The sequence below is a fragment of the Tympanuchus pallidicinctus genome, unplaced genomic scaffold (genome assembly GCF_026119805.1).
Source record: "Tympanuchus pallidicinctus isolate F22 unplaced genomic scaffold, pur_lepc_1.0 scaffold8, whole genome shotgun sequence".
Taxonomy (NCBI): domain Eukaryota; kingdom Metazoa; phylum Chordata; class Aves; order Galliformes; family Phasianidae; genus Tympanuchus; species Tympanuchus pallidicinctus.
The window spans coordinates 4489762-4516133 of record NW_026294802.1 but is presented as its reverse complement, the minus strand read 5'-3'; the positions used below and the strand labels follow the sequence as shown (position 1 = coordinate 4516133).

General features: G+C 48.0%; 1 protein-coding gene across 1 annotated transcript; it reads right to left on the bottom strand.

Annotated features, from left to right (window-relative positions):
• Nucleotides 1–2761: 2761 nt before the first annotated feature.
• LOC128073113 (sodium- and chloride-dependent GABA transporter 1-like) lies at nt 2762–23481 on the bottom strand. The gene is made up of 14 exons (XM_052667513.1): nt 23147–23481; nt 18884–19015; nt 18286–18386; nt 16589–16698; nt 16102–16234; nt 14773–14907; nt 14150–14253; nt 13697–13821; nt 12483–12595; nt 8309–8440; nt 7499–7601; nt 6986–7086; nt 6059–6226; nt 2762–3927 (listed from the first exon to the last, which is right to left on the bottom strand). The coding sequence occupies exons 1-14, from the start codon at nt 23376–23378 to the stop codon at nt 3823–3825; spliced, it is 1794 nt and encodes a 597-aa protein (XP_052523473.1). The 5' UTR covers nt 23379–23481; the 3' UTR covers nt 2762–3822.
• Nucleotides 23482–26372: the final 2891 nt, after the last annotated feature.

Below are 26372 nucleotides of genomic sequence, written 5' to 3'. Positions count from 1 at the left end.
AAATCCTGGCCATCTGTCAGCCTGCCCTAGAAGTGGCACTGCTGCAGCAATTAGCAGAAGGAAAGGCAGTAGAGATGCCAAGGAAAAGAAGCAAACAGCAGCTTGCTAACATTTCACATGGGTCTGAAGCCAATATGGTGAAGGAAGGAGCCTGGGGAAAAGCGCAGGGAAGGGAGCATGTACTGCTTAGAGAGGGGTGGGGCTGCAGAAAGGAGTGGGAGCCTCTGGGGGCTATGGGGTGATGGGGACCAGTACGATTTAGCAGACAGTGTCCTGGGAGCAGCTCCAGCCATGGGGCCCTCGGGCACCACATGATCCTGGGCTCTGCTCTGCAGAGAAGCCCCTGCAGCAGGAGTTGTTCTGAGGCCTAGGGCCATAGACTGGGGGCAAGTGTTGCAGATGTGGCCATAGGGACAGTGCAACTATGCACCCCTGGCTGTGACAGTGGCTGCTGGGGCTGTGACAGCGGCTGTGCCACTGAGGTCCTTGGTGAAGTTGGGCTGAGGCTCCACACAGAGCTGAAAATCCACTTTAAAATGCAAATCTGAGATTATAATTTCTAATCCCTTCATTGACAAAAAGTGCAGACGGGACAGAGATGTCAGCTCTCTTTCTCTCCGTCATATGGGACCAAAATGCATCGAGGTGTTTGTACTGCAGGGGACACAGCTGTGGGTATGGTGGTGCCATCAGGAGGGCAGGCAGGGTGGAAGATGATGTGTCCACCTCCCACCAAGAGCACTCATCCCTCTCCTTCTTTTGTCCCATCCCTACTGAGATGCAGTCTCCAGGGGCATGGCAGGGACTGAAACCAGTGCCAGAGTTGCTCTGAGTGGGAGCCAGGGGTGGTGATGCTTGTGCCACTGTGACAATGTGAATGTCACAGTCTGCCTGCACCTCTGACCACGAGCATCACTTGAATGTGCCATTAGAGATGCAGAAAGAAGAGGAAAGTTGTTAAAATGCGTATACTTCTCCCTGAAGGGAGAAGGTGAGACAGGAGATTGAGAGGATGCCAAACAGAGAAGAGGAAGGGGCAAAGAGGGCAGGAAGGAGTGGCAGGGTCTGACCCAGGGGCTGATGCACAGGCAAGCAGGCAGAGGGGTGCTGGCAGCTAGCCCCCATGGGAGCCCTCACTTTTCAGCCATCAATCAAAGTCTCCCATCTTCCCTTTCCCAAAGGCCTGAAAGGTGTGTTAGGAGTGGAACAGACCTTGCATCACTTTCATGGCAGCGTCCAATGCATCATTTAATAGAAAAGTGAAGAGACTACGAGCAGCGATCACCTGGACAAAACGTGGCGGTGCCACTCAGTGTCTGTGTGGTACTGCACATCTTACACACACGTTCACACATTCATGACCAGCTGCTGGAGCACACTGGGGCTGCAGGTGGATGAACTCCCCTGTCCTGGGGAGGATCGACCCTGCATCTCCAGGGTTGTGGTGCTTGAGCAGCATCAAAGCCATCCTAAGGCCTTCTACATCACCCACAGCTCCTGCAGCTGCTGCACCGGGCATGGGGGTAAAGACATTCATTTTTTTGCAGCCCTCAGGAAAAAGAGGATTTTGAAGGGATTTGAGCACAGCTCCCTAAATAGCTCCTTAGAATTAAGAGGTTTCGGGTGGATTATGCCAAGCGCCAGCAGGTGTTGGGTGCCGTGGGGAAGCAGGAGGACAGGAGACCTGAGGCTATGGGAGTCACAAGCTCTTCAGCTGGTGTCCGAAATCTACAGCCAAGAAGTCACCAAGTGCATGTGGCTGCTTCACCGTGTCTGCACATGGGTAGCATTCTGGGACGGGGGGTGAGCTAACGGATCCAGCCCCATCCCTGCATTGCCATTGAGCAGGAAGACTGACTGCAATGGAGGTGAGAGACCTGAAGTGCTAGAGAAGGGCAATGGCTGCTAGGGCAGAGCTGGCAAAGGGCGAGATCCTCCCTGCACAGCCACAGACACCAGGCTTGGCAGATCCAAATATCTGGTGGTGGATGTGGGATAGTGCAAAACCAGGAAATGCTGCAAAGTCTTTCAGAGCAGGCACAACTCTGCAGAAACTGGTGGAGCGAGGTTTGAGAGCCTTCTCTTTGTAAGGCAAGCAATAATATTGCTTGGCACAGCTCACTCTGATCTAAGGAGGGAAAAGACAGCTGGAACAGGTTATAATTGTGATATTGGGATGGGTGTAGGACTTTAGGGATTGGGCAGCTGAGGGTAGAGGGCTGAGTGAGCTCACAGCTGAGCCACAGACAGGCAGGGAAAAGTGACAAGGGTGGTAGGAGGAGATGTGAGAGAAGGAGAGAAATTAGGCTGGAAACACAGATAGAAATAGAAGGAAGAGAAGGGAGAGCTGCAATTTGTGGTAGTACCAGCAAAAAAGGAGGACAAAGCTCATTGAAGTAGTTCATTTCCACTGGGTGGATGGGAGTTGGGAAGAAACGTGGCAAGAGAATGAAAGGGGACAAAGAGACAATGACAAAAGAAAGAGACAAAGAGAAAATGATGGGGAGGAAGCTGAGTGGATGGCTATTTCTCACTGAATATTGTTACCCTGAGAAAACCAGCGTAGGGTAACACCGTTGCTGCCCCAGGAGTGAAGCCCTGCCATGTGCAAGGGAGCTCTTGGCCAAGAGTTTCCAAAAGGACTGCTGACTCCAGCTTCCTCTACCTGAGGCTGGGGTTGCCCCAATACCCTTAGAAAATGAAGATCTTTCACAGTTTTCGGGCCTCATTCAAGCACTGACTTTTTTGCCCATTACCCACTTCTGAAGTTCTTGGCCTTTAAGGGGAGGGAGGTGATGTGACTGGGAATCACAGGTGAAAGCAGGATTTGTAGTAAAGGTCATTCATGCAAAGACCAAAGACGAACAGCAATGATTCTATGATTCTATGAAGTGCCCTCAGCAGAGATGTCCTCTCAAAGGATATGAGTGGGCTCCTTTATTGCCCAGTTTATAAACATGGGTGAAAGTGGAATACAAATTTTCAGATACACTATAGTGCATAAAATTACAGGATAAGGAAGAATGATACTTCTGTAACTAGCTGAGATTAATTGTGATGAACTGTGATTGCAGCTCTCAGTGTTTGCCTTTCAGCTTTACAAGATCCAGCCTGTACATTCAGATCTTCAGGTCAAGGTGTGGCTGCTGCACAGAGCTGCAAAGGGCAAGGCTCTCCAGAAGAGAGGGGCTGTCTTCTGCACCTGACTGTGGCTCATGGGCCAACCTGCTGGGTGGGTGGTAATGGTTGGAGATGTGCAGGGCTGAAACATGGTACCTAAGAGTATTGCATCCTCTCCTGATGCCTTTCTTCAGTTTGAGCTATGTCCTATTGCTACCAACATGCAGGGCTCCTCACTGGAATTGCTTGATCTGCCACATCCCATCCAGAGTTGCATTTGCTAGCACTGTTTTATGCTACATCATTTGATCACCATCTGAGATTTGAACCTGGTGGCACGTGGCTCTCTGGGGTGAAGCAAGGCTGCGTACTATGGGGCATGCTGTGTAGGATCACATGGAAATGCAAAATGAAGGGAGAAACAGTGAACCGTCAGCATTAAGCTCTCTAGAAATACCACCTCTGGTCGAGAGGCTACAGGCTGCTCCTCTCTGAGAGCCTGGGCCAGAGTGTTGCATGATGGAGACAGTCAGTGATGTGACACGGGGTCTGCTGAGGGAACAGAGGTGCTGGAGTTCCTCTGCTGGGTCCTCTCATGCAAAGCCATTGCAGAGCCGGGGGCAGCGGGCTGTGCCAGAGGGACTGGAGGGATGGCATGGTGTGGGCAGCTATGGGGCAGGGCGAGGAGCTCCGGCTCTCCTCCTAGACGGCAGCTTCTGATCCCCTGCCATTCAGAGACGTCTTCGGCTGCAGGCCATTCTTCTGCACCTGCACATCTGGCTGGGGCTGCGTCATCTGCTGGAAACGCTGCTCGGGAACAAGGGGAGACAGGGTGTCAGCTGAAGACTGGGATCCCCAGCCCCCAACCTTGGGGTGGCCCTATTGCCAGCGTGAGGGGATGGTAACGTGGCAGGGGATGCCCTTGCAGCACCACTCTATCTATCTCTGTTGCCAGGCCATGTGAGCCCCCTGCTTTGGTTCTGTGCAGAGCACTTCTACTTGAAGTGCAGGGATCACCTTTATAACATGGGGAAACAGCCACCAGGCAGTGCCTGCTGCTAATGGGAGCAAGGGAGAGCTGTAATGGCACAGACTTCAGAGCAAAGCCATTTTCCAAGCTTCCCCGTTTTTGCAGCTAGGGTTTCCTGTGAAATGTCATTAACCAACTGCAGCATGCTGACAGGTCACGGTCTGTGACTCTAATGTGGATCAGACCTGTCCAGCTGCACAAACCTTTGCACCAGCAGTGATTCCCACCGCCATAAACTGATCAAATGAAAACTGTAAAGAGCAATAAAATGAAGCCAGAACCCAGGAAGATACAGAGGGGCAAGTCATTACTGGAAGCATGCAGACTGAGCATCGGGAGTGATGAATGCTTATGAGTCACTTTGTCTGCCAGAGTGGGACTGGTGCTGCAAAAGAGAAGGCAGAGGAAAATAGAGCCCGACCTGAATAGGCATCACTAAGCCAGGAAGAAGCTCTTTGCAGCAAAGGGAAACAAGCTCCAACTCTCCAGCTCAGCTGAAGTGGCTGTTGCTGGGTGAATTCCCTGAAACGATCACTGAGCTGCTTCTGCCATTCATGGTCTTTTCTTTTCCCCTCACATTCATGCTCAGTAGGATCAAAATGACTTGTAATCTTCCCTGTCTGTCAAAATCACTTTATTCAGCATTGGCATCTAATTTCCCTCCAGCTTCAGCTCTATTACAAACTAATCCAGGATCTGTGCATATAAGAGGCCAAAAATTCTCTCCATCTCTCTGGAACACGCACACACACACAAAAACCTGCCTCCCTCCTGCTGCCATCTGCTGCTTCTCTTTGGATCTATGAGCACCAGGAGCAGAAGCCCTCAGCCAGCAGTGCAGCTACTCCAGGAGAGCCACAGGCTGGCTTGGCTCCCCCAGATGCCAAGATGTGTTGTCACATCCCTAATGGGAACAGGATTGAAAACATATCTGTTTGCCAGAATTCCCTTTTCCCCCTTTTCCAGCTCCTATTATGAGGGGTTAAGAAGCCCTCTAGAAATCTGAGTAAGACTTTCCTAGTGGAACCACAGCTGGCCCTCAACCCAGCATCATCCTATTGGCTTGGCATTACATAGGTCTGAGTGCTGCAGAACCTCAAAGCTGCTCCCAATACAAACAGTAAGAATCAGAACGTGAACTCAAATGAGAGACCAGAAACTGAAAGCTCATCTGAGACATCAGACCCAGGCAGATCCTGTAGCAGATCTCATCTAAATAGAGAGCTGGGAGGAAGGAAAGTCAAATCCACCTGCAACCTGACCTCAGAAGCAGAGGGCCTGAAGCTGATCTCAACCCAGCAGCTCTAGCCAAAGCATTTGGACTTAAACATTACTCAAAATATGACATCCACGAACTAAACTGGCGGGGTTTAGATGGCCCCAGCTGGCTGTTGAAGGCAGGCTGGGAAAGTCATAAATCAGCAGCACCCCTGCAGTGACTGCTCGCACCTGTAGCTCACAGCAGACAGCATCGAGACGGGGACTTTATGCACAGCGCTCTCAAGATTGAACGTCAACACTGTAAATAAGATCTCAACAGCAATTACCATGTATGACATACAGAGATTCGTGATTCACTGCTGCATATAACCTCGCTCAAATCAAGAATTAAAAAAATATATTTTAAGCAAGATCAAAGAAATGCAGGTATTTTGGGCTCTGTACAGATTTCCGCCTTGCTTCTTATCCCCCTCATACGCTGACTGCTGTTTGCAAAGCTGTCTCCATCACTAGCAGGTCTGAGCCCTGAGTTATCTCAAGCTTCATGCTTGGAGGATGCTGATGTCTCTGCTGAAAAGTGCCAGGTAACTGCTCACAGCCAGGGACCGCTGGGAATGGGATTTCTCTGTGTTACAAAATCTTAAGGATTTCTTCTTCACAGAAGAGGAGTGGCAAAGTCATACATACCTGCCGGAGAGTCCCTGTTGAGGTGAAGAAGCTGTACAGCATGTATCCTGGGATCAGTACCATGGAGGACAGCGCCATGAGCCAACCAATACCTTGTCCCCATGCAGGATAGATGTATTTGCCCAACGTCAGAGGGGTCATTTCCACCACACTGAATAAGAACACACCCTGGGAAAAGAACACCAGCCATTGCAAGTGAGGGTGTGCAAGATCAGAGAAACATCCATTAATTTCTCCCTTCATCACTCTCTTAGTGCCAAACAGTCTTACGGCAATCCAACAGCTCCTTAAATTATTATAGAAGCTTTCAGCCCCTCATCTCTTAATTTTGTATCATTTCCCCCCTGACTACCCTATGCTGAAAGCTAGAACTAGAATAACCCTGATTTCCTTCTTCACCAGACCGCTCAGATAAGCAGTGCCCTTGCAAGCAGTTCCTAACCAAGTTGACAGCATCTTTACAGCTGGCCTCAGGAGCCCTTAACTTCCTATCATTGGTCTTCTCACACCATTCTTTGTTCTACCACTGCTGGAAATGTGAGAACCAGCAAAAGCAAAATTGCTCCACCATCAGCTGTACTGTATTTGCTGGCGTCTTTTGCTCTGACAAGCCTATTAGGCACCAGTGCAGGAGACGCAGTGGCTGAGAACCTTCTCTTCTACCAATAACAGCTTTTAAATACAGTAAATTATTTGCTTGTCTCTTGACGTCTCAGATAGAAGAACTGAGAGCATCTTTTAGATTAAGTAATTAACTCTGAAGACTTTCTTACTCGCTATTTCCGGCTGTACTTTGCCTATCCCAGGTACCTTGCAGTTATGGACAGACCGTTAGTGGAATTAAAATGTAGTGTATCCCCTACAGCCCTTCCAAACTAAGAGGCCCTTCTGGATTCACTCCTGCAGATATGACCCTTCTGTTCTTACCAGGCAGACAAGAGGAGTGAAAAATGCCCAACAGATTTTCCACCAGATGCAAGGTTTGTAGCCGATCATTTCTTCGATGTTTCTGTAAAATCTGTTCACACCTAAAAGAAAAGGCTGTTGAGAAAAGCATCCCATCTCTGTGCCCCATAGGCTCCATCTCTTCTCATGAGAGAGCAAAGGTCAGCCACAGCAAGAAGGTGACAACGCTGTGGTGTAAGAGCCATTATCTGAGGGGCCCAAGGATGGGGACACAAACACAGGGTCATCTTGCACACTGCAGGTGTCTTAGGAGGAGCTGAAGGCAGGACCATAGGCATCTGCCAGTTAGTGCACAGGTCTTTGTGGTGGTCTGTGGAAGAGAGATGATAGCCTCCTGCTCCTGATTTTCTGGCATTATCAGCCTCAACTATTTTCAGTTACAAATCTTTTATTGCCTTCACTGTTGGATGCTTTTGAAAAAAATCACCCTTTGCCCGTAGAGACAAGAAAGAAACAAGGTCTTTTTTTGCTTACCATAACACCAAGAAATTGAGATGGTCTCAAAGAAGACAAGAAAGAGAAGACACATGCCACTGGCTGAGTAGTAATCAAACAGCTTGAAAACATAAATGCCACCCTGAGGAGACAAAGCCAGGGTCAAGGAGTTTAGTTATGGATTATGTTTGACAATATCAGCCAGCTGCTTCAATTGCTACTAACTACATCTGCTGGCTTTAATGTTAATTTCTCCAGACAGGAGAGTAGGCGCTGAAATGTTTCCACTGGAATCAGGTTCCCAGCAGAAAAACTGGTGTGCTCTTGAAGGCAATTAGCCAGCTTGTTCAGGTATGGCCAACGGCACGTAGAAAAAATGGGGATTCGTGAGGCTTTCTTACTTATCCCTGTTTTAGTTGGAGTCACCTAATTAGTTCACTCTGCCCCTCCCAGGAGTTTTGTTGCTTTGCACCTCACAAATCTACAGACTACTCAGTCCTATATTCACATACATAAACCTTGGCTTCAGCCCCAGAGGTTTCAGGGCTCCAAGAGACTGGTCTTTATGTTATCTTAACCCTCTGCACCAAGTGTTCCTTCAGGATGGGCTTTGCTGGCCTGAGCCCTTATTGCAAATAGCAAGAGAACACACTAGGCTGACTACAGGATGGCCGCAGCAATTATGGAGGCATCACTTGAGATGTGACAGCAATGATAAGCCCATATGTCCAGAATTGGGATGGCTCCTACAGATGCTGTCACTTCTCCTAAAGCTTTTGGTGCTCCTGTGAAATCCGTGGGTGACTGGGCAGGTGCCAGGAATGGACGTACAAGCATGGCTGTCTGTACCTGGGTGATATTGGAGAATCCAACGAGATAAGAGATGAAACAGACTATTGCTATGAAGATCTTCTTCCTGGCTCTTAGGATATGAGGATATTCATCCATCAGGGCGGTAACGAACCCCTCCACGGTGCAGAACTGCAGCAAAAGACAACACCAAGGAAACATTTGTAAGTATCTTAGCCTGACATCACCCCTACCTACATTTAACCCCAGTGTTGACAGCCTCATTACTTTAAGTGTCATCTGCAGACAGTAGAAAAGAAGGCTCTGCACAGAGCTGCCCTGAATCACGTCCTGAAAGTACCTCTCTCTCTTCACTGATTATACAGGGAATTAAAAACACTGAGCTTAGATGCCTAAAATTAGCTGAGATGCATCTCCACCTTTGCCTCCCCTCAAACTCTCGAGGGCCACCCCACTGCTGTCCTGCTCCACAGCTCTGCCAGCCTTTCCATCACAGCAACAGCTCTGCTGCTGGCACATATGCTCGTCTTTTCCCTGGTGTGCTCTTCTCAGCATATTGCAGCAATGCTTGTGCTGTTTAGTGATCTAAAGCACTCATCATGTTGCTGTATCACCCACTGTCCAGTCCCACATGCAAGTATTAACAACAACATCTCTGACTACCTGTTCCTTGAGTTTATTTCCCTTTTTTCACGCGCTGCATTAAAATGCATGTAGTACATTCAAAGACCATCCTCACAGCATGTGGTTGTTCTAGAGCTGTGCTGTACTAGACACAGTGAGTTAATGCTGTCTGTACCATGATCTGCCCTATAGCAAGTTGTGTATGTGTGAAGCACATCCTTCTCTCCTATTTCCTCTTAAATTATGAGATTCACTTTCAGGTCTTGCTCCTAGGAACCACAGGTAACATACAGCTCTCAGAGAGCACATCTTGCCCATTGCAAAACCACTGGGAAGTTGATGAGGGCAGCAAGCTCCTGGTTTCCCCGGTCACCCTCAGTGAACATACAAACCAGTGCAGTGGCAGTGACAGATGGATATCAGAGACTTCTCTGTCCCCCAGGAGAGTGCTGTAGAAAGTGGGGGCATTTTTAGGTTCAGATTTGAGACAAGAAAAAAAGCAATCAATAGAGATGGAGGTAGAAATACACAGACAAAAAGAGCAGCAGAACACTGGAAAAATCTATGGAAGCAAAGCCAGACATCTGAGTAACTCCTACTGCTGTGCAGGGATAGTAGAGGAGCTGACATCCCATTGGCTTCTGGGACACAGAGAGAGGCAAAGAGCAATATTCCTGCCTGGGGTTTTATCTCCACATGCTGCAGTACGGAAAGCTGCATCCCAGAGAGCCCAAGCTCAATTGCTTTGTTTGGAATTTGTAATGAGCTCAGACTTTTATGTAGGACTTGTGTCCAACATAAAGCATCCCTTTAAATGTCCATTAAAGCATCCCTTGCCATTAGAGCATGGGTTAATCTGTCTGTATACTCATTGTCAGCGAGCTCTTCACCCTATCCCACCTGCTCACTGTCTACAAGAGTCAGGACAGAGCTGGCACCACAGTGTGAAGCATCAGCATGACGAAACCAACCCTGTCGAAAGCTATTCCTTCCGCATGGATGCATGGCCAGAACCTGGCACTGGGCAAGGCAGGGAGGGACGAGGGCTGGGAGGGACTGAGGGAGAGAGTGGGCATGAGGGGATTCCAGCATGTAATAGGTAAAATGGGGAACCAAGCAGTGCCATGCTGGTTTTTCAAGCCCTAAAACAGAACTTCTTACAATTCATTGGAAATGACCTTCTGTCAGCCTCAGACTGCAGGGAGCTACAGGAGCTGGAGGGACTCTACTTACAGCCTTGGGACTGCAGGCCCATGTGTGGCCTAGGGTCTTACTTTCCCAGCCCACATACCTAACCTTATCCCCAGGATAAGCAGGCAGCTGGGGGAAAGCGTGCTGCTTTCAAGAGTGAGGAGAGTCTGCTGATTTTGGGGCCACGATAACATTTTTCACCTACAGGTTTTATTTCCAGTCACTTCTCTCTTTTTTCCCATTTTGGTGCATGATCACCATCACGAGCTGCTGGGTTGAATGACCTGGACTTGGCAGTCTCTCCCCCATCCTCACAGTGCTGAGGATGTGCTATTCCTCTTCAGCAATAACCAGAAGGAGAATTGTGGCCTGAGCAGGACCGGGACTGGGACCAGGACCTGTGAGAAGGTTAACCACAGCTGCCAGATGTGCAGCATGGGTTTTACTATTCTCAGCCATAAATCCTCATGAATAACCTGCAAGAGGCAGGTCTCGCAAAGGGCAGATGCAGGCTTGCAGTCACAAGGCTTGTCAGCTCCCTTGGGGAGTAAAACGCCTGACCTGGAAACTGGTAGGTTAAAAGAAAGCATTAGCATGTTATGCAAGAGGGTCTAGACGCAAGAGAGCTAAAGCCGGAGTGGATCAGAGGCAGAGCAAACATTAAGGACCACAAGCAGCAAGTGGGGGCATAGGAGGGAGGTGCACACATCAATGTAGGTCACTGCTTGCATTCAAGGCACTGTGGAGGAGATGAGCATGATGGCAGAGAGGCAGATGGAGCTGCACTGCTGAGCTCTTTGCTGAGCCTCAAAGACACAAGTGAACCACCTTGCAGCACTGCTGAGGGGATGGGTCTCATCGCTGCATCACACAGACCTCAGCCTGACCTTCCCTTGCTGGCCAGGCTCCCATACCCCTCTGGCCCCATGCCTGGAGGGTGGTGAGGGTCCCTGCTGTGCCCTAATGAAAGCAGCTGCTCCTCATCTGCAAGTACCACAAACACTATTTAAAACAAGCACATATCAAAACTGCCATTTTTGAAATGGATACTTCAAAATGCATGTGTAATTGCAGCCTGTGTTGTTTTATACGGCTAAGCTGCCGTTCTGTAAATCGTGTGATTGACTCAGAGTGCCACCATGCATGCAGAAAGCTCCTTCCCATCTATTTATCTGCCCTTCTTTAAAAACTTGTTTTCCATTTGGTGCCTCCTTTCCCCACTCCTCCTCCAGGCAGTGATAGCCCCCCACAGACGGCCCGCCCTCCAAGACCGGCTGGTGGAGGGACCTGGAGAATTTCAAGTGGTATTTGAGAAGCAAATGCAGCAAATAAATTCCACACAGTGCTTTGAGGGCTTATTGTCATGTCTGAAACTATTTACTGGAGCTGAGTGAATAATCCATGGAGAGCGGTGGTTTTTGGTTTTGTTTTTTCTTCTGTAAATGGAGCTTCTTTCGAAACGTTTAGTCATTATTTGAAATTATTTGCCAAATAATGTCTGTGCTAATGCAGCTGAGAGCTCCAGGATGTGTTTTTGTGGGAGCGTGCTGTAACTGAAAAGCAGGTATGGTTGATTGTATTTTTCGTGGAAACAAAGTATGACAGGTCAGGGAGTCTGATCAGGAATTAGATTTGGTTTTATGAAGGCTATGTGTAACCCAGGAGAGAGTCCATTTTGTTCTAAGGCTTAGCACAGCATGGAAAGACCATGCTGTTACAGGGAAGGATGTGACAGACCCAGGCAGGCACACACTTTTGAAGGCTTCTGTTGCACCCTCTCCTCCAGAGGGACTGCCTCACCAGATAGCTACATTTATACGAAATTATCAGATTAAAAACGTGTCATTACTTGTTAAAAAAAAATACAGAGCCCATACTATTTTGTTTTGCAATATTTTCCCAAGGCATGGCTTCTTTCTACCTGCTCGTTACGAAGCCAGCCTGGGAGCTCAAGCAGCAGAGCACTTCACCTCTGCTCAGGACTATGCTAGTTATTAAAAACAGTGCCAAAACACTGCACCAAACCACTATTCCCACTGCTTCAGATGCTGCATCGCTGCTTTTCTCAGTGCAACCTGCCAATGCCATGGCAGAGAGATATGGTCTAGTGGGAGACTGGTATGTGCTGGGGACTTTCTACTCCAACCTGCAACAGTAAGCCAAAGTAATGGCATTCTCTTACTGTGCCTCACAGGAAATCCAGGTTGGTGAAGGTGCTCCGATACCACCCCACTTGCAGCATATGAGAAGAGTGCAGGGGTGATGACCACAAAAGAGAGTTTTTTTCATGTGAAAGAATCTGTGAAAAAACACTGACTCAAGGTGCAGAAGGGAAAACCACCATGAGGTCCAAAAATATCTTTGTATTTTACCCCTTTTTGTCTCTGGGCTGCCTCACCTGACTATCCAGGCCCAGCATCATCAGCATAGAGAAGAAGAGGATCGACCAGAGTGGGGACAGGGGCAGTTGGGTGACAACCTGCGGATAGGCGAGGAAAGCCAGTCCAGGGCCTGCAGAAGTGAAATGAGAGATGAGTTCACATTTATAAAGTGTTTGATGGAAAGTCATAGTGATGAGCAACAGTGAAGAGAAACAGTGATGACAGGCAGAAACTGCGGGAAGTTACTACAAGAGATGTTACCCATGACACACCAACCACGTTGGGTGCACAGGGGTGGGATGGGAGGCAGCAATGACTGGGGAGATGCTTTGCCTTTTCTCCTCCTGCCAGCGACAGTCATCAAATCACTGCTACCAAATGGAACTGGAGCACTTTGCTAGAAAAAAAAAAATGAAATTTGAAGCTGGTGTCTTTTTTTTCCCCCCGTCACATAATGCTGTTACTTGAGATAAAAGGTTTTTCTGGAAAGACAGCAATTTCAAAATACATCTTTGGGCAAAAAGACACAGTCTCATCTACATTTTTAAAAAATTATTCAGAGATCACGATTTCAAAATCTTGCATGGAAAAAGGACACCAAGCTTTGATCACATCTACTGAGAACGTAGGCAGTATGTGAGGAGGCAAATGTTCTCCAAGAAAGGTTTCAGAAAGCAAACAGACAAAATATTCCACTGCCAAAGCTCACAAAACCTCACCACTGAAAGCAGGTGGACATTAAAAGGAGTCAGGAATGCTCCCTGCAGCAGGAATTGGTGTGCAGTGAATGTCTGGTGATTCAGACTGGTCTTGGGCAGAAAACATACAAAGATGGCTGTGTGCTTGGTCATGGAGAAGAAAGACCTGGGAGCATCCCACACACATGGACAAATTTCTCTAAAAATGCTGCTGTTGCATTTGTACCTGGGTTTGCTATTTTGGGTGACTTGTGGAAACTTCCCATGGTGGATCTTCAAGTGTGTGAAGTGGTATTGGCTACACCAATACACAAACTATCATTATACCAGTGACAGAGAATCTGGCCCTTTACACATGCACAACATATAAAGGTTTCCCAGGAAAATACTAAGATCTGAGTCCTGCATTTTAACTAAAGAACAACTCCTGAATAACAATGCAGAGAGATACAAACCTTAAGAGGTGATGTTGGGGGGTCAGGGAAGGAAAAGATATTCCGGGTATTATTGGCACTGCTGCCACGTTTGCTCACCTGAGGAGGCCAGTTCTGAAATTGACTTCTTCGTGATGTGCGACATGAAGCCCACGATAGAGAAAATAACAAATCCAGCAAATACGCTCGTGGTGGAGTTTATACAGCAAACAATAATGGAGTCTCTGGAAAAGAGAAAGGAAGAAAAGAAGCCATTTTCAGGTCCCTACCAAATAGACGAGGAACAAAGGGTGGGCAAAGAGAAGACTAAGCCTTCCCCACTAGGGAGGAGGCAGTGTGCCCCTTAGTTGCTTAGTGACAGAGGGAGACAGCAGAGGCCAGGCACCCAGACTTGCTGTGATGCCTCTATCCCTGCAAGCACTCAGAGCAGTAGCAGAGGGGGGCTCTGCTGGCCATTTGACGATGGTCACAATGCGTGATTCTCTGCTGCTTCCACCACCAAAACTCAACAGAGCCAGGAAAACCCAACAGAGCCAGGAAAACCCAACAGACCTGTAGACGTTGTTGTGAAAAGTGTTGTAGCTCCCCAGTGCAATCAGGGACCCCAGCCCCAGGCCATAGGAGAAGAAGATCTGTGTGGCTGCATCCATCCAGACCTGCAGAAAGGGAACAAGCTTTGTGTCTGTCCTCTACCATGCAGTCAACTTGGTGGACTCTGCTCGCCGTTACCCAGTCTCTGGTCCATCTCTCTTTCCCTGCAGAGACTGATGACCTGCTACACAGGGTTAGTGTGGGCTGCAGGCTATCCAGCACTGGGCCAGTCAGGAAATCACAGAATCACAGAATCACAGAATTGTAGGGGTTGGAAGGGATCTCCAGAGATCATCGAGTCCAACCCCCAATGAGGCATTCCCAACCCAGAGGGGAGGTTCCTTTGCTGGGGTAATTTCTCATCCCTCATGGACAATATCACCTGATTACAACAGAGATGCTGCATGGCATTCCACCCATTAACAACCTGAATTTTGTCTCAAACTGTGAAGGTAATGACTACCCAAGTAGGGAGATATTCCTTTTCAGTTTTAGTTCTCTCTTAAAATATTGAAGGAAACACTGATATGAAGATAGCTGGGCATTAGAACTACCAGCAAGACATTTACAGCCAGGCAACCAACCTCAGAGTCGGAGAGCTTCCTGAAGTCAGGTGTGAGGTAGAAGAGGATGCCCTCCTTGGCCCCGGGCAGAGTGACTCCCCGGAAGAAGAGGATGAACAGCATGAAGTAGGGGTAGGTGGCTGAGAAATACACCACCTACAGGAGATACCATGGGATAGATACTGTCAGTAATTCCTGTCCATGGTGGCACTGCATCACTGTGTATCCCCCACCACCTTTGAGGGGTATAAGGTCCCCAAGCACTGCTGTTCAAGGCTGAGCCTGTAATCACGGAGAGAGCAGCCTGCACAGCCCCCAGAGAGAAGAAATTGATTGATATCCTCCTTGTATTTTCCACCTCACACTCCTAGGCAAGTAACATTTCTGGCTGTTTCTCTGTGCCAAAGACAAGCAAGGATGCACTAATCGCAAAAGTAGCAGGCAAAATTCTAGATGGATTGCCCAAAGACAAGAGGATTGCAGAAGGATAAATTTAGTCCACAGAAGTAATCCCTTTAAATCATCGCATCCTTATTTTGCAGAGCTAAAGCCAGCATTCCACTAGTCCAATGCATCAAGAAACATTAGCTCTCTTGACTCCAACTCTTCAGAGAATTGCAAGCATATGCCATCACTCAACAGGTAATGGCAGTCACTGGGCCTTTGCTGTGACTGTGTAGCAAAACCCCATCTGAGAACCCCTAGGGGTCAGCGGTTGAGGTGACCTCCCTCTGAAGTGCTTCTTTCTGATCTTCACTGTAGATTATCCCTTTCATAATACTGTCCCTCTAACATCATGCTGTGCTCTAAATAACACACCTCAGTATCTCAGCATTCCCATTTCAATAAACTAAGCAATTACCTCTCAACTGTCCTGGTCTGAAATGCTACACAGTGAATAATCGTATACTTCTGATCCATAGGTATCTCACCAATACCTAAACGGCAGCAGAAAGATTTTCTAAAGAGATGGTGAGTGCTTTTCAGTTCACAGCATTTCAAGAGACGCTATTATTGTAGGGTGGAACCTAGAATAGACCTCATCATCTTGGAGAACTGTCCTGATGCGGGTTAACAGTAGTCATCTCTGAAAATCTCTTTCCCAAATCTTCAGAGAGACTGAGAACGTTTACCTGCGACTTTGTGGGGAAGAATTATTCTCTACACTTAGATTGAAAGTTACCATGAACATAGCAATTTTTACAGCCGTGCAAGGTAAATGTCAAGAATTTAATAGCATCTACTGCAATTCAGCCTTGAAGCACCGTAACATTAGTTACAGACACTCAGACTAAAGTGAATCTGGAGGACATTTTGACAGCACCGAACAACCCATTCCTCACACCATACCTTGCCTGTCCACTCCACACCCTTCCAGATGGAGAAGTAAACCAGCAGCCAGGCCAGGGCCAGTGTGCCAGCCAGAGGCCAGCGGATGGATCCAGGCTCCCCCAAGCCGCCGGACATCTGGTGCATGTTTCTCCTAGGGTGGGAGAGGCTGTGTTAAGGGAAAGTCTGACCCCTAGGGGTGTGGTGATTGGAGATCTCAGTGGTGCCTGGAGAGCGAAGGGCCAGATGCAGACATGCATGAGAGCCCACAAGACCTAGAGGGACCTGCGGCACATGGTGAGGGGCTAAGAGAAGAAGGATAGATGCAGTGAGGCCATTACTCTCCATTCATCTGACATGCAACCGCACAGTGCTCCCCATCCTGTGCCTGCCCCAGTTAGCAGCCAGTTCTCCAAGGTCTGGAGTTGACAGGGAGGGCAGCAGCCCTGGCAGACAGGTAGGATGGTTGCAGTGGGGAGAAACCTGGTGTAGGCAGGCTGTGACGTACTCCCAGAACTCGGTGACGGCGCTGGTGAGGTTGGTGGTGTCATCCAGGGAGTAGTTGGAGAAGCAGCGGTCGGTGTTCCAGGCATTCCCGCAGCTCTGCCATGGCAGGTCCTGGGGGCACAGCTGTTGTTAGCATCTCCAGCAAGGAGTGAAACCTGTCTTTCTTTAAACTACAGACACAGGTTGTTTTTGCAAAGGGGGTGAGCAGCTCATCTGGATGGGCAGAAGCTTTGCAGCAAAAGGCATTAAACAGTTTTCCAAAATAATAGTTAAGTGTGAAGCAGACTTTTCCAGGAAATTATATCAAGAACATGATTAGGGCAATGTCATAGCTCTAATAAAATGTAGCAATTCCCCGGATAGTAAGCTATTTCCAATTAACTGTTGGTAATTAATAGCTACTAATTAAAATAGCTACCAAAGGATATTGTGTTTAGAATCAATATGGCTTTTGGCTAGTTTCACAAAACAAGTGGTTGGAGTTTTCTACACAAAGAACAAACACTGATTCATTCCTTATCTCCCATTCATACCGAGCCCCAACATATGAAAAGCAATGTAGCATTGCAAATTGGAGGCTAAAAGTCTGTCTATATGAACAAATTATTGTAACATAAGCTTGCGAGTAAATATGAAGCACAGTAGCTATTTCACGTCATCTCCTCCCCCGATTTTAAGCATTACAGAGGAGTTCCTGGATATTTTGATGCAGTGGCTAACAGCACGGTAGTAGTGCGTTGCTGCAGATTGAACACGGTCAGCTCTGGAGCTGCAAGCAATGAAGCTGCAGCATCATGGGCTGTATGAGCACACAGGCAGCTCACCCGTGCCCCATCATGCCATGCATAAGCAGCTCAGATACATCCCTGCACGCAGCAGTCTTGTTTCCTGAGCACAGAGAAGGCATGACCAAGACATGTAGATGGATGCAGAAGGGCTATTCTGGATGATTTCCCTTTGTAGATAAAGCCTTGGGCTCCAGCTTGACTAAGTCTTTGAGAATGTTTGCATCCTTTCTTGACCATACAAGAATACAGCCTCTTTTAAAGATATTTTCTGTGTTTTAAGTGCTTTGTGGCATCAGAGCCTGCAAGGAGCACACTGGTTCTGCACAACGGCTGTGGAGGGACAGATAGGAACACCCCAGTTCCCCCCCGCACACACACCCCCCCAAGCTATTTGCATCCATCCTGTGATTTTGCTGTGAAGGAAATGCAGAGGCTCAAGCAGAGCTGCAGAGCAGCCCTTCAACCAAGTACCCTGCACGTCAGAGATGCAGCACAGCTCTTCTAGGAGGGGAGGGCATGGGGACGTTTTGTTGCTGCTCTATTTCCTCTGGATCTCAGAGGACAGAAGCAGCAGCAGGCAAGCTGGGTTCCCTGTTCAGGTTCAAAATACCCCTACTCAGATTTAGGAGGGGCAAGGAACAGATGTCAGCCAAGCTCTGTGACTGGCACCTTCCAGGAGCTTTCTGGAGAAAGCAAAGGTGTCTGGAGAAAGGAAAGGCTCGCTTTCTGTGAGCCAACACCTGAAGCTGCCTGTGGAGACACCAGCACTGTGACCAGCCAGGTCTGTGACATCTGAACAAACCAAAGCCACATCCTAAGATGCATCTTCATAGGGTGAGAAACTGTTCCCCAGGAAGCAGGGAGTAAGGACTGTACAGCTAATGCCATGTCATAGAAGTCTGTGACTCACTGAAGTGAAAGAGTTGAAGAGATAGTAGAGAGACCAGGCAATGATGACAATATAATAGATGTTCAGCCAGAAGGAGAGAACCACAGCTGCCAGCCCCACTCCTGCAAAAGAAGACAAAGAGCAGCATCAATCCAGGTCTCTGTGCTCAAGTGAGCTCCTGGGCATCACAGAAAGCTCTGTGGCAGAGCCAGAAAAAAACAAGGTGATTTACCCATGTGGCACACAGCACAGATACACTGTGCTCTCAAGAGAGCTTCTCATCCACCCATTTAATAGAATCATACAATCATAGAATCACAGAATGGCCTGGGTTGAAAAGGACCACAATGATCATCTAGTTTCAACCCCCCTGCTATGTGCAGGGTTGCCAACCACCAGATCAGGCTGCCCAGAGCCACATCCACCAGGTGAAAATTTCAGTATGCTAGATTGCCCCTTATAAACAGGATTTGATTACTTCCCCAGATTTTAAGGGTCAAGGACAGGGAAAAAATGTCCCTGAGTTGCTCCCCACCACAGTCCCCAGGGCTTTGCTTCCCAAACCATTGGAAGATCTTTGTAGGCACATCACCACCTTTACCAACTTACAGCACAGTACCTTTAAACATGGGTGCTAATTTCCAGACTCCCAGTCCTCCCACAGAGGTGTACTGGCCAAGAGCAGTTTCCAGCAGGAAGAGCGGGATCCCAGCAAACACTAGCGTCAGGAAATAGGGAATGAGGAAGGCCCCTGAAAGAAGGAGCAGTGTTACCAGATGCCTCTCTGTTTCTCCATCAGCACCCATGCGACGATGAGCAGACTTGCTTGGAGGTGACAACTTGCAACTGGGCTTGATGTGTTCATAATGTCTCGTACTGAGATCACCGCTGCCTTCCCCTTCTGTGCTCATACCACTGTGGATATTTATCCCTCATATAATGTAAGTACATACACCATAGCTAGTGATACTGCTAAGCCTCACTTATTTGGTAGATACTTGGGTGCTGCTTAACCCAGAATGACAACAAAACCAAACACTCAGGTGCTGACATTGGTAGCTTGCTGTCATTGAAGTTCTGTTCTACTTGTAGCAGTGCTTTCACCTTGAGGAAATCGACACAGGAATATCGGGCATTGGCACTGCTTTTTCAGTTCACAGCTGTTTCAGTCCTTCAGGGAATCTGTGGCAAAAACCCTATTTGCTCTTAGTGCACCTCCCCACTCTTCCCCTAGTTACCTTGAAGTTACCAGTGAAAACATTATTTCTATGGACCCTATTATTAGCATGGACCCTATGGAAGTCTTATTGTCACTAGAAGTACGGCTATCCAGCATATGGATTATTTGTACCCCAGTATGAGAAGAAGTAACAAAATAGATGAGCCTCGCCATGCGATTTGAAGGCTGTACGAGTTCAGGTCACTCTGACTTCCAGGACTCAGCACAATGCTCATTTTCCAGCTGTCTGGTACATGTGCTGGAGCCTGTCATTATCCCCGAATAGAACTAAGTCTTGCAGAAGATCCTGGCAGGGGAAAGAGGAATTCTATTTGTGCAGCAACAGCTGGCCAGGTGCAGGGTAGCACTGATGTCTGCACCATCCGGAGGGCCCAGCTGTCAACCCAAGTCTTCTTCTCCGAGTATTAGAGGGAAAGCAAGCACTGAGGCAGCCAGCAGAGCTTCCCTGCAGAGCCCAGCCAAGCTCCCCGAGCTGCTCTCTGTGGGCAGGAAAGCATCAAGGCTGTGGCAGCTGCTGCCTTTGGGGCACCCAGCTGAGGATGCCTGCGTGTCAAGCAGGGAGTGATCCCAGCTGGGAGAGGCAGGTACCAGCACCCAGCATGGGACTCACTGAAAGCTGTTGTGCTGAGGAGCTGGCAGTGGATGGTGGGGAGAAAACATGCTGTGGGCCTGCAGCTCAGTGTCTGTAAGTCTGAATTGCAAGCTGGCATGCAACCCCAGGCTCTCGCCTCTGACAGGAGCTTGGTGAGGGAGAGCTTTGAGGATGGCAGCTGGAGAGACTCTGCCCATGCAGCATCCTGCCCATAGGCTAGGTTCAGCCCCAGGGCCTATGAGAAAGCCAGAGGCCATGGATGCTGCTTTGGTGTACAGCTATGGTAGGCTGAGCTTGGTGAGGACACAGTGCTCGGCTGGCTTTTGTGCTAGCAGCTAATGAAATTTGGCCACTCCCCTGATGGATTAGCATTTTTCATCTACAGCAGGCCAGAAAAGATTTGTGAAAGGTTTTATTAGACTATCAAGAAAAATAAAAAGACAACAAACCCGAAACATGTAAACCCAGATAATTTATCCTGGCTTAACCAAAAGTCCTCTGGAATAGGAGCAAATCTACCAGCCAGGCTGCAGCCTTGAGCTGAGGGCTATTGGCAGGGGTGGTACTGCTCTGGAAGGCTAGGTCCCTCAGCACGCTCTAAGAACACACCCAAAGCTGCACTGCCAGCTATGACATCAGTTCAGGAATTTGTACCTAAAATCTGTGTGCCTGGCCTCACACCCCTCTGCAGTTTTCAGCTCTCATGCCATATAGGGAGGTATAGCAGTCTTAAACCAGCAAACACTGCCCACGGATGAGGAGCTGAGCATTACAAGCTGCTATGTGCCTTTTCTTGGCATCTCAAAGTGCAAATGAGAAGTGTGTGATGCTTATTTAAAGAAACGTTTCTCTCAAGTTATTCAAGCTCAGGATCTGATAGACAATTTTTAGCACCTTCTGAGCCACATTTAGAGTCAGACTGGAGTCCAGCAAATTTCTGTTGACATCAGAAGGACAGCACAGGGCTGAGTGTTAGTCATTGCTGGGCACACGCATCCATCAGCACACAGAGCCAGTGGGGAGCCAGGCATCTCTTGGGGTGATGCCTGCTCTGTGCAGCGGATGGGGCTCATGGAAGGCCGCTGTACCCAGGGTGAATATCCCCTAACTACATGCCCGATTACAGCACAGAGCAAGTGAGCCATGAGCTGATACAATGTGATGGCAGTAAGTAAGCCATGGTATTTCCATTCAGTCCAGTTGGCCTGTGCGTAATGGAAGCAGCCCACAGCCCACACCCCATGCAGTTCACATGAAGGATGCTAAAATTAGTATCCCACCCTCTGCCTGCTCCGCTGGGGCCGTGCCAGGAGCTGCCATCAGATGCAGCACGACCCTTCCTCGCTGCTCCCCACTGGCAGCCAGTGACGCTTGTGTGCGTCACTTCTGTCCCTTACAGGCATCAGACGTTCACTGCTTCTCATTGCTGGCTGTGGGAACAGCCAGAGCAGGCCAGGGTAAGCAGAACAAGAGGTGCAGGCTGCCACTAGCTGCACAGCCCAGCATGTGAGGTAGGAATGAGAACACAGGTACCGGTTCCCCTATTACACCTGCACAGCACTTTGGCTGGCAGCCAGCTGGTCCCTCGGTGTGCCTGCAGCTGCCAGGTCAGAAATTACCCCCTGTGCCATTACTAATGCTAATTACAGCATTTTACACCTCCGCAGTTCAGTCCCTCTTAGGATCTCAGCTGGTTTTATAAATAGGATTGATTTTATCTCAAATAAATCTCTAATTATAGGTATTACCATCCCCACTTTTATATGCGAGGCATATATGTGATGGGCAGCCATGTATGCAGTGTGTCTGAGATTGCAGAGCCAACACAGAGCAGAGGATGGGCTAAATCTGAGCAAACATGGGTACTGGTACCAGGTATGGGCACTGGAAACCTGCATCATAGCCCTGAAAATGGTGGGAAAAGGGAGGGACAGTGTGGGTGAGCTGAAGCGATGAGAAACAGTCATGATAGCCACAGAAGAAGTAGGTTTTGAAAACGAAACTTGAGGGAAGGGATAAAGGTGTGGAGAAAGTAAGTGAGAACAGGAGACCCTCAGAGCTGCATGAATGAACATGACCCTCGTGTTGCAAAATTGTTTTTTTTTCCAACATTGGGGAAACATTCACTCATGCTTAATCGTTTTTTCCAACATTAATGATTCTACGACTCCATGACAGAAACTCTGGGAAGGGGAGAGCTAAGAGGAAAGTAATCACCAGCACAAGAAGGCTGACATGATAATAAACTATACGTACCGTCTGAAAGGTGAGATGAAGGAATTTGGACTTATGGGGAACTCTGAGGAATAGCTCAAGGAGGTAAGCAGCACATTAAGGAGGTAGGGAAGGTTAATTTACTAAAAGGCAAAAACACAGAGAGACAGATGTGGGGGAGAAGAGCTGTCTGCTCTGCTGATGTCAGAGTAGCACATATTCCCCTCTACAAAGGCATCTCTGTGATGATGCTGAAGAAACATTACCATTTTACAAAGAAAAGCACAATGGTGTGTTTTATGATTTCATTCAATTCATGCAGCTAGTCCGAAACTGGGGAGGGAACTGACCTTCTAGCTCTCTTGATTTCTGGCCCAGCACTGTTTCCATCTGCCCACTAGCCACTTGCACAGACCCACATAACCCAGAGCCTGTCCAGGGAACAGGCTGCTCAAAATTGAGAAAAGATGTTATATGTTTCTCTTACTGCAATGCTACAACATGATGGAAAACACAGCAATAACAGCGAGGGAGCAAAGTCATAGACTGCAGCAAATGAGGACAAGCCCAAATGCTGTAGCCATGGGCAGAGAAATGAAGGAAGAAAATTTGCTTGTCCTTTTAAGCCTCAAGCAGGCAGGGATCTCCAGCAAGTTACCCTTGTCTCCACTGCCAACCCTTAAATGAGGTCTGTGAAGGGCTTGATCCTTGCTCCACCCCCTTTCAGTCACTCTGGTACACTGCATGCACCTGAGCTTCCCTGGGTTGGCTGTGTCTTCCCACCAGCTGCTCAATCACTGTTTCAAGCCATGACTTAGCATTTCTGCTACACTCACCTCCTCCATTCTTGCCACAGAGATAAGGAAAGCGCCAGACGTTGCCCAGCCCAATGGCATAGCCCACACAGGACAGTAGGAAGTCAAACCTCCCCTTCCAAGAGCCCCTGTCTGGGATCTTCTTCTTGGTGCTTGGGGCCTCTGGGGCAATGGGCTCCGGCTCTTCCAAGGCTGCTTGTTTCACCTCAGAGGGAGAGCTCAGCTCCACAGAGGTGTTGTCCATCTTGCCCATGGTGACTCAGGTGTATGGCTGCCCTTGCTCAGGGGCTGGAAGAGCTGAAATGGCAGCCTCGGCCCTGGTCAAACTTAGATGAAACTGGAAGTGCTGCGCAAACCTCCTGGCAAGAAAGCAGAGAAAGAAATTACCTTGTGTATGTGTCAGGTTCAGGGTAGGGCCTCACTTAGCTGAAGTAGACTTGCTAGGTAGACTCATGCGCACTAAAGCAGCCTCCCTGCTTTCCCTAGAGGTGAAACAGGATAATTCTGCCCTTCAGAAGAGCTACAGTCACAGGCTGCTAACAATGGGCATAGAGCTGTTTGTTACCAGCGTATAGCAAATGCTTCACCCCTCATCTCCCCCTCATCCCAACACTTGCTCTGTGAAAAGCTCTGGGACCAGTGTTCACATGTGAGCGCAGTAACAGTGAGTTACCCATGGAGCAGTTCAGCAGAGACATTTATCTGGCATGTTGAAGAGATAGTAGAGAAGCGCACATCAGAGGAGATACATCCACCAGATCCAGCCTTGAAACTGAGGGCACTGGCCACAGAGCCATCTGAGAGATGGTGTGGCCCAGCTGCCCATCCATGGCTGGTGTCTATGGCTTTTGCAACAGCACTCGCACTAAGGACATGAGTGGATATAGGCAGCCCGTGAGCCACTGAGATTGCACTAAGTCAGTATTCTTCTAAGTCAGTATTTCTTCTGGCTGCCTCCTCTCCCCTCAACACCTGCCTTTGGCCAGCGCAGAAGATGGGCCTGTGGCCAGTAAGGTATTTTCTCTCTGTCATGTCTCAAGCCATTATCCAGAAGTGTGAATTTAAGCCTCCACCAGGGGCCATCACTGTGACCAGTGTTGCAGTCTGCCAGAGAAGTCTGTTGACAAATACGTTCCCAGATGCACAAATTAGAAATAAACATAAAGTGGATATATCAGGAAATAAAGCAATGCTATGAGGAGGTGGCATGCCGTAGCAGTTAAAACTGGCCCTACTTGAGCCTCTTATTCTTGCTAGCCTCATTGCCTAACCAAATACCACCCATTTGCCCTGCAGGATGCTTGTGAGTTTCTAAAATTTTTTTTAACAGAGACACCCTCCCAAGTCCAGGCTAAATGACAGCATCATCTCCTGTTTACTCCATGACTACAGCAAATGGATTTCCTTCCTCTACAGAATTTGCTATGGAGGTTAGAAAAACTATGCCAATTACAAAGAAAATAACTGTAATTCATTCCACCATAATTCATTCTCTACATCAAGAGAGTACTCCTAGCTGTAGGATAAAAGCTGTAACCGAAGCCCTATGAGTTTCAAAGCCAGCCTAGAGATGCATGGCTCCTTTAGCCCAAGGGTGGTTGCAGGTAAGCCCAGCAGTAAGTGACTGCACACAGGCACCTCATGAGGAGAAGAGACAGTTTCAAATAGCCCATGACGCAGATGCCAGAAGAAAGCATTTCTGGACACCCAGCATAGTGGCTAATGGATCTCCTTTTCCATCTTACACTTCGTAATAGCACTGTCACACCAACTCCCAGCTCCTCAGAAAGGCAAGGAGTAAAAAGATTATACGGAGCATGTAGGAGGAAAGTAAAATAAAGACAATTTATAAATCAAAACAGAAGAAATAGCACCAAAACCCCTGGGAAGAATTCAGAGCTGGGCTAAGTCAGGATAATTAGCTATGCCTGGAGACATAACAAATTAGGCTCAGCAGAAACCATTTTGACTTTTTTTTTTTTCCTGAGACAAAAACCAGTAGGTAAGCTGTTATCTTAATATATATATCCTGCTCTCTCTGTGCTCTTTTCATCTGTTCTTGCTGCCGCAGCTCAGTAGCAATACTGTACGTAGGTGATAACACTCTATATTTCATGTGCTAGAGGTTAGGATGATAAAGGAGCAGTAGACCATATTGACAGTTTCTTCTACCCTGAGAAGTGAGTTCCATCATCTCCAGCTCAAGAAAAACAAATTCTGCCAGTCTTTAACTAGATTTATGTATGTTTTCCTATAGCCAAGGGACATCATGAAAACTGAACCCACTGAAGGTCCTTCCTACATACTGTCCTGTCTCTTACAGTGGTGGATGATTAGACAAAAAATAGAGGACCACAAGAAGTTTAGAGTGATGTCTCTCATAGTATATCCAGCTTCCTGAGCCAGGTTTTGCACCTGCGTTTTGAGGTTTAATCAAGTCTGATGGATTTTTCTTCCATCACACATCTATCAGAGATACATCTGTCAGAAAGAAATTTAGCCCTGGGGCACATCCTTTTCAACTCTTCCCTCGCCATTGAACACATTACTCAGTGAGGGGTACGAGCAGTGGGACATGTCATCTCTCTTGAGAAAGTTCTGAGTAGCCTCCAGGCTGCGGATGACCATAGGATCATAGAATCATTAAGGTTGGAAAATACCAAGCCCACTAAATCATGTCCTTCAGTGCCCCATCCACATATTTCTTGAACATCTCCAGGGTCGGTGGCACCACCACCTCATTGGGCAGCCTGTTCCAATGCCTCACCACTCTTTCTGAGAAGAATTTTTTCCTAATACTGATCTGAACCTCCCCTGGTGCAACTTAAAACCATTTCCTCTTGTCCTATCACTGTGACCTGGGAAAAGAGGCTGAGAAGAGACCATGTCTGCGTTTCCCATGCATCTGCTCTCAAGTGTCTCATTTCAAATAAAGCACAGAAGTCTTAAAAAGCAATTTCAGTTGAGGTGCAGAGTGTGCTGACAAGAGCAGTCTGATGCCTGTAGAGCTGCATTGTCCCTGAGATCTGCCCTACAATCATGGTGGCAAGGTCCACATGTCTCTTCCCAGGACATACAGATCTGGTCAGGAATAATCCTGGCATCATCTGCTCCCAGGTGCAGTGTTTGACTTCTCTGTTTGGGCACAAGTTCACATACTGGTCGAGCAGTCCTATCAGGACAAAATGTACCAGCTTCTCTGCTTGACCACATTGTCTCTTCCATTCCAAGCACAGGGCTGTGTTGA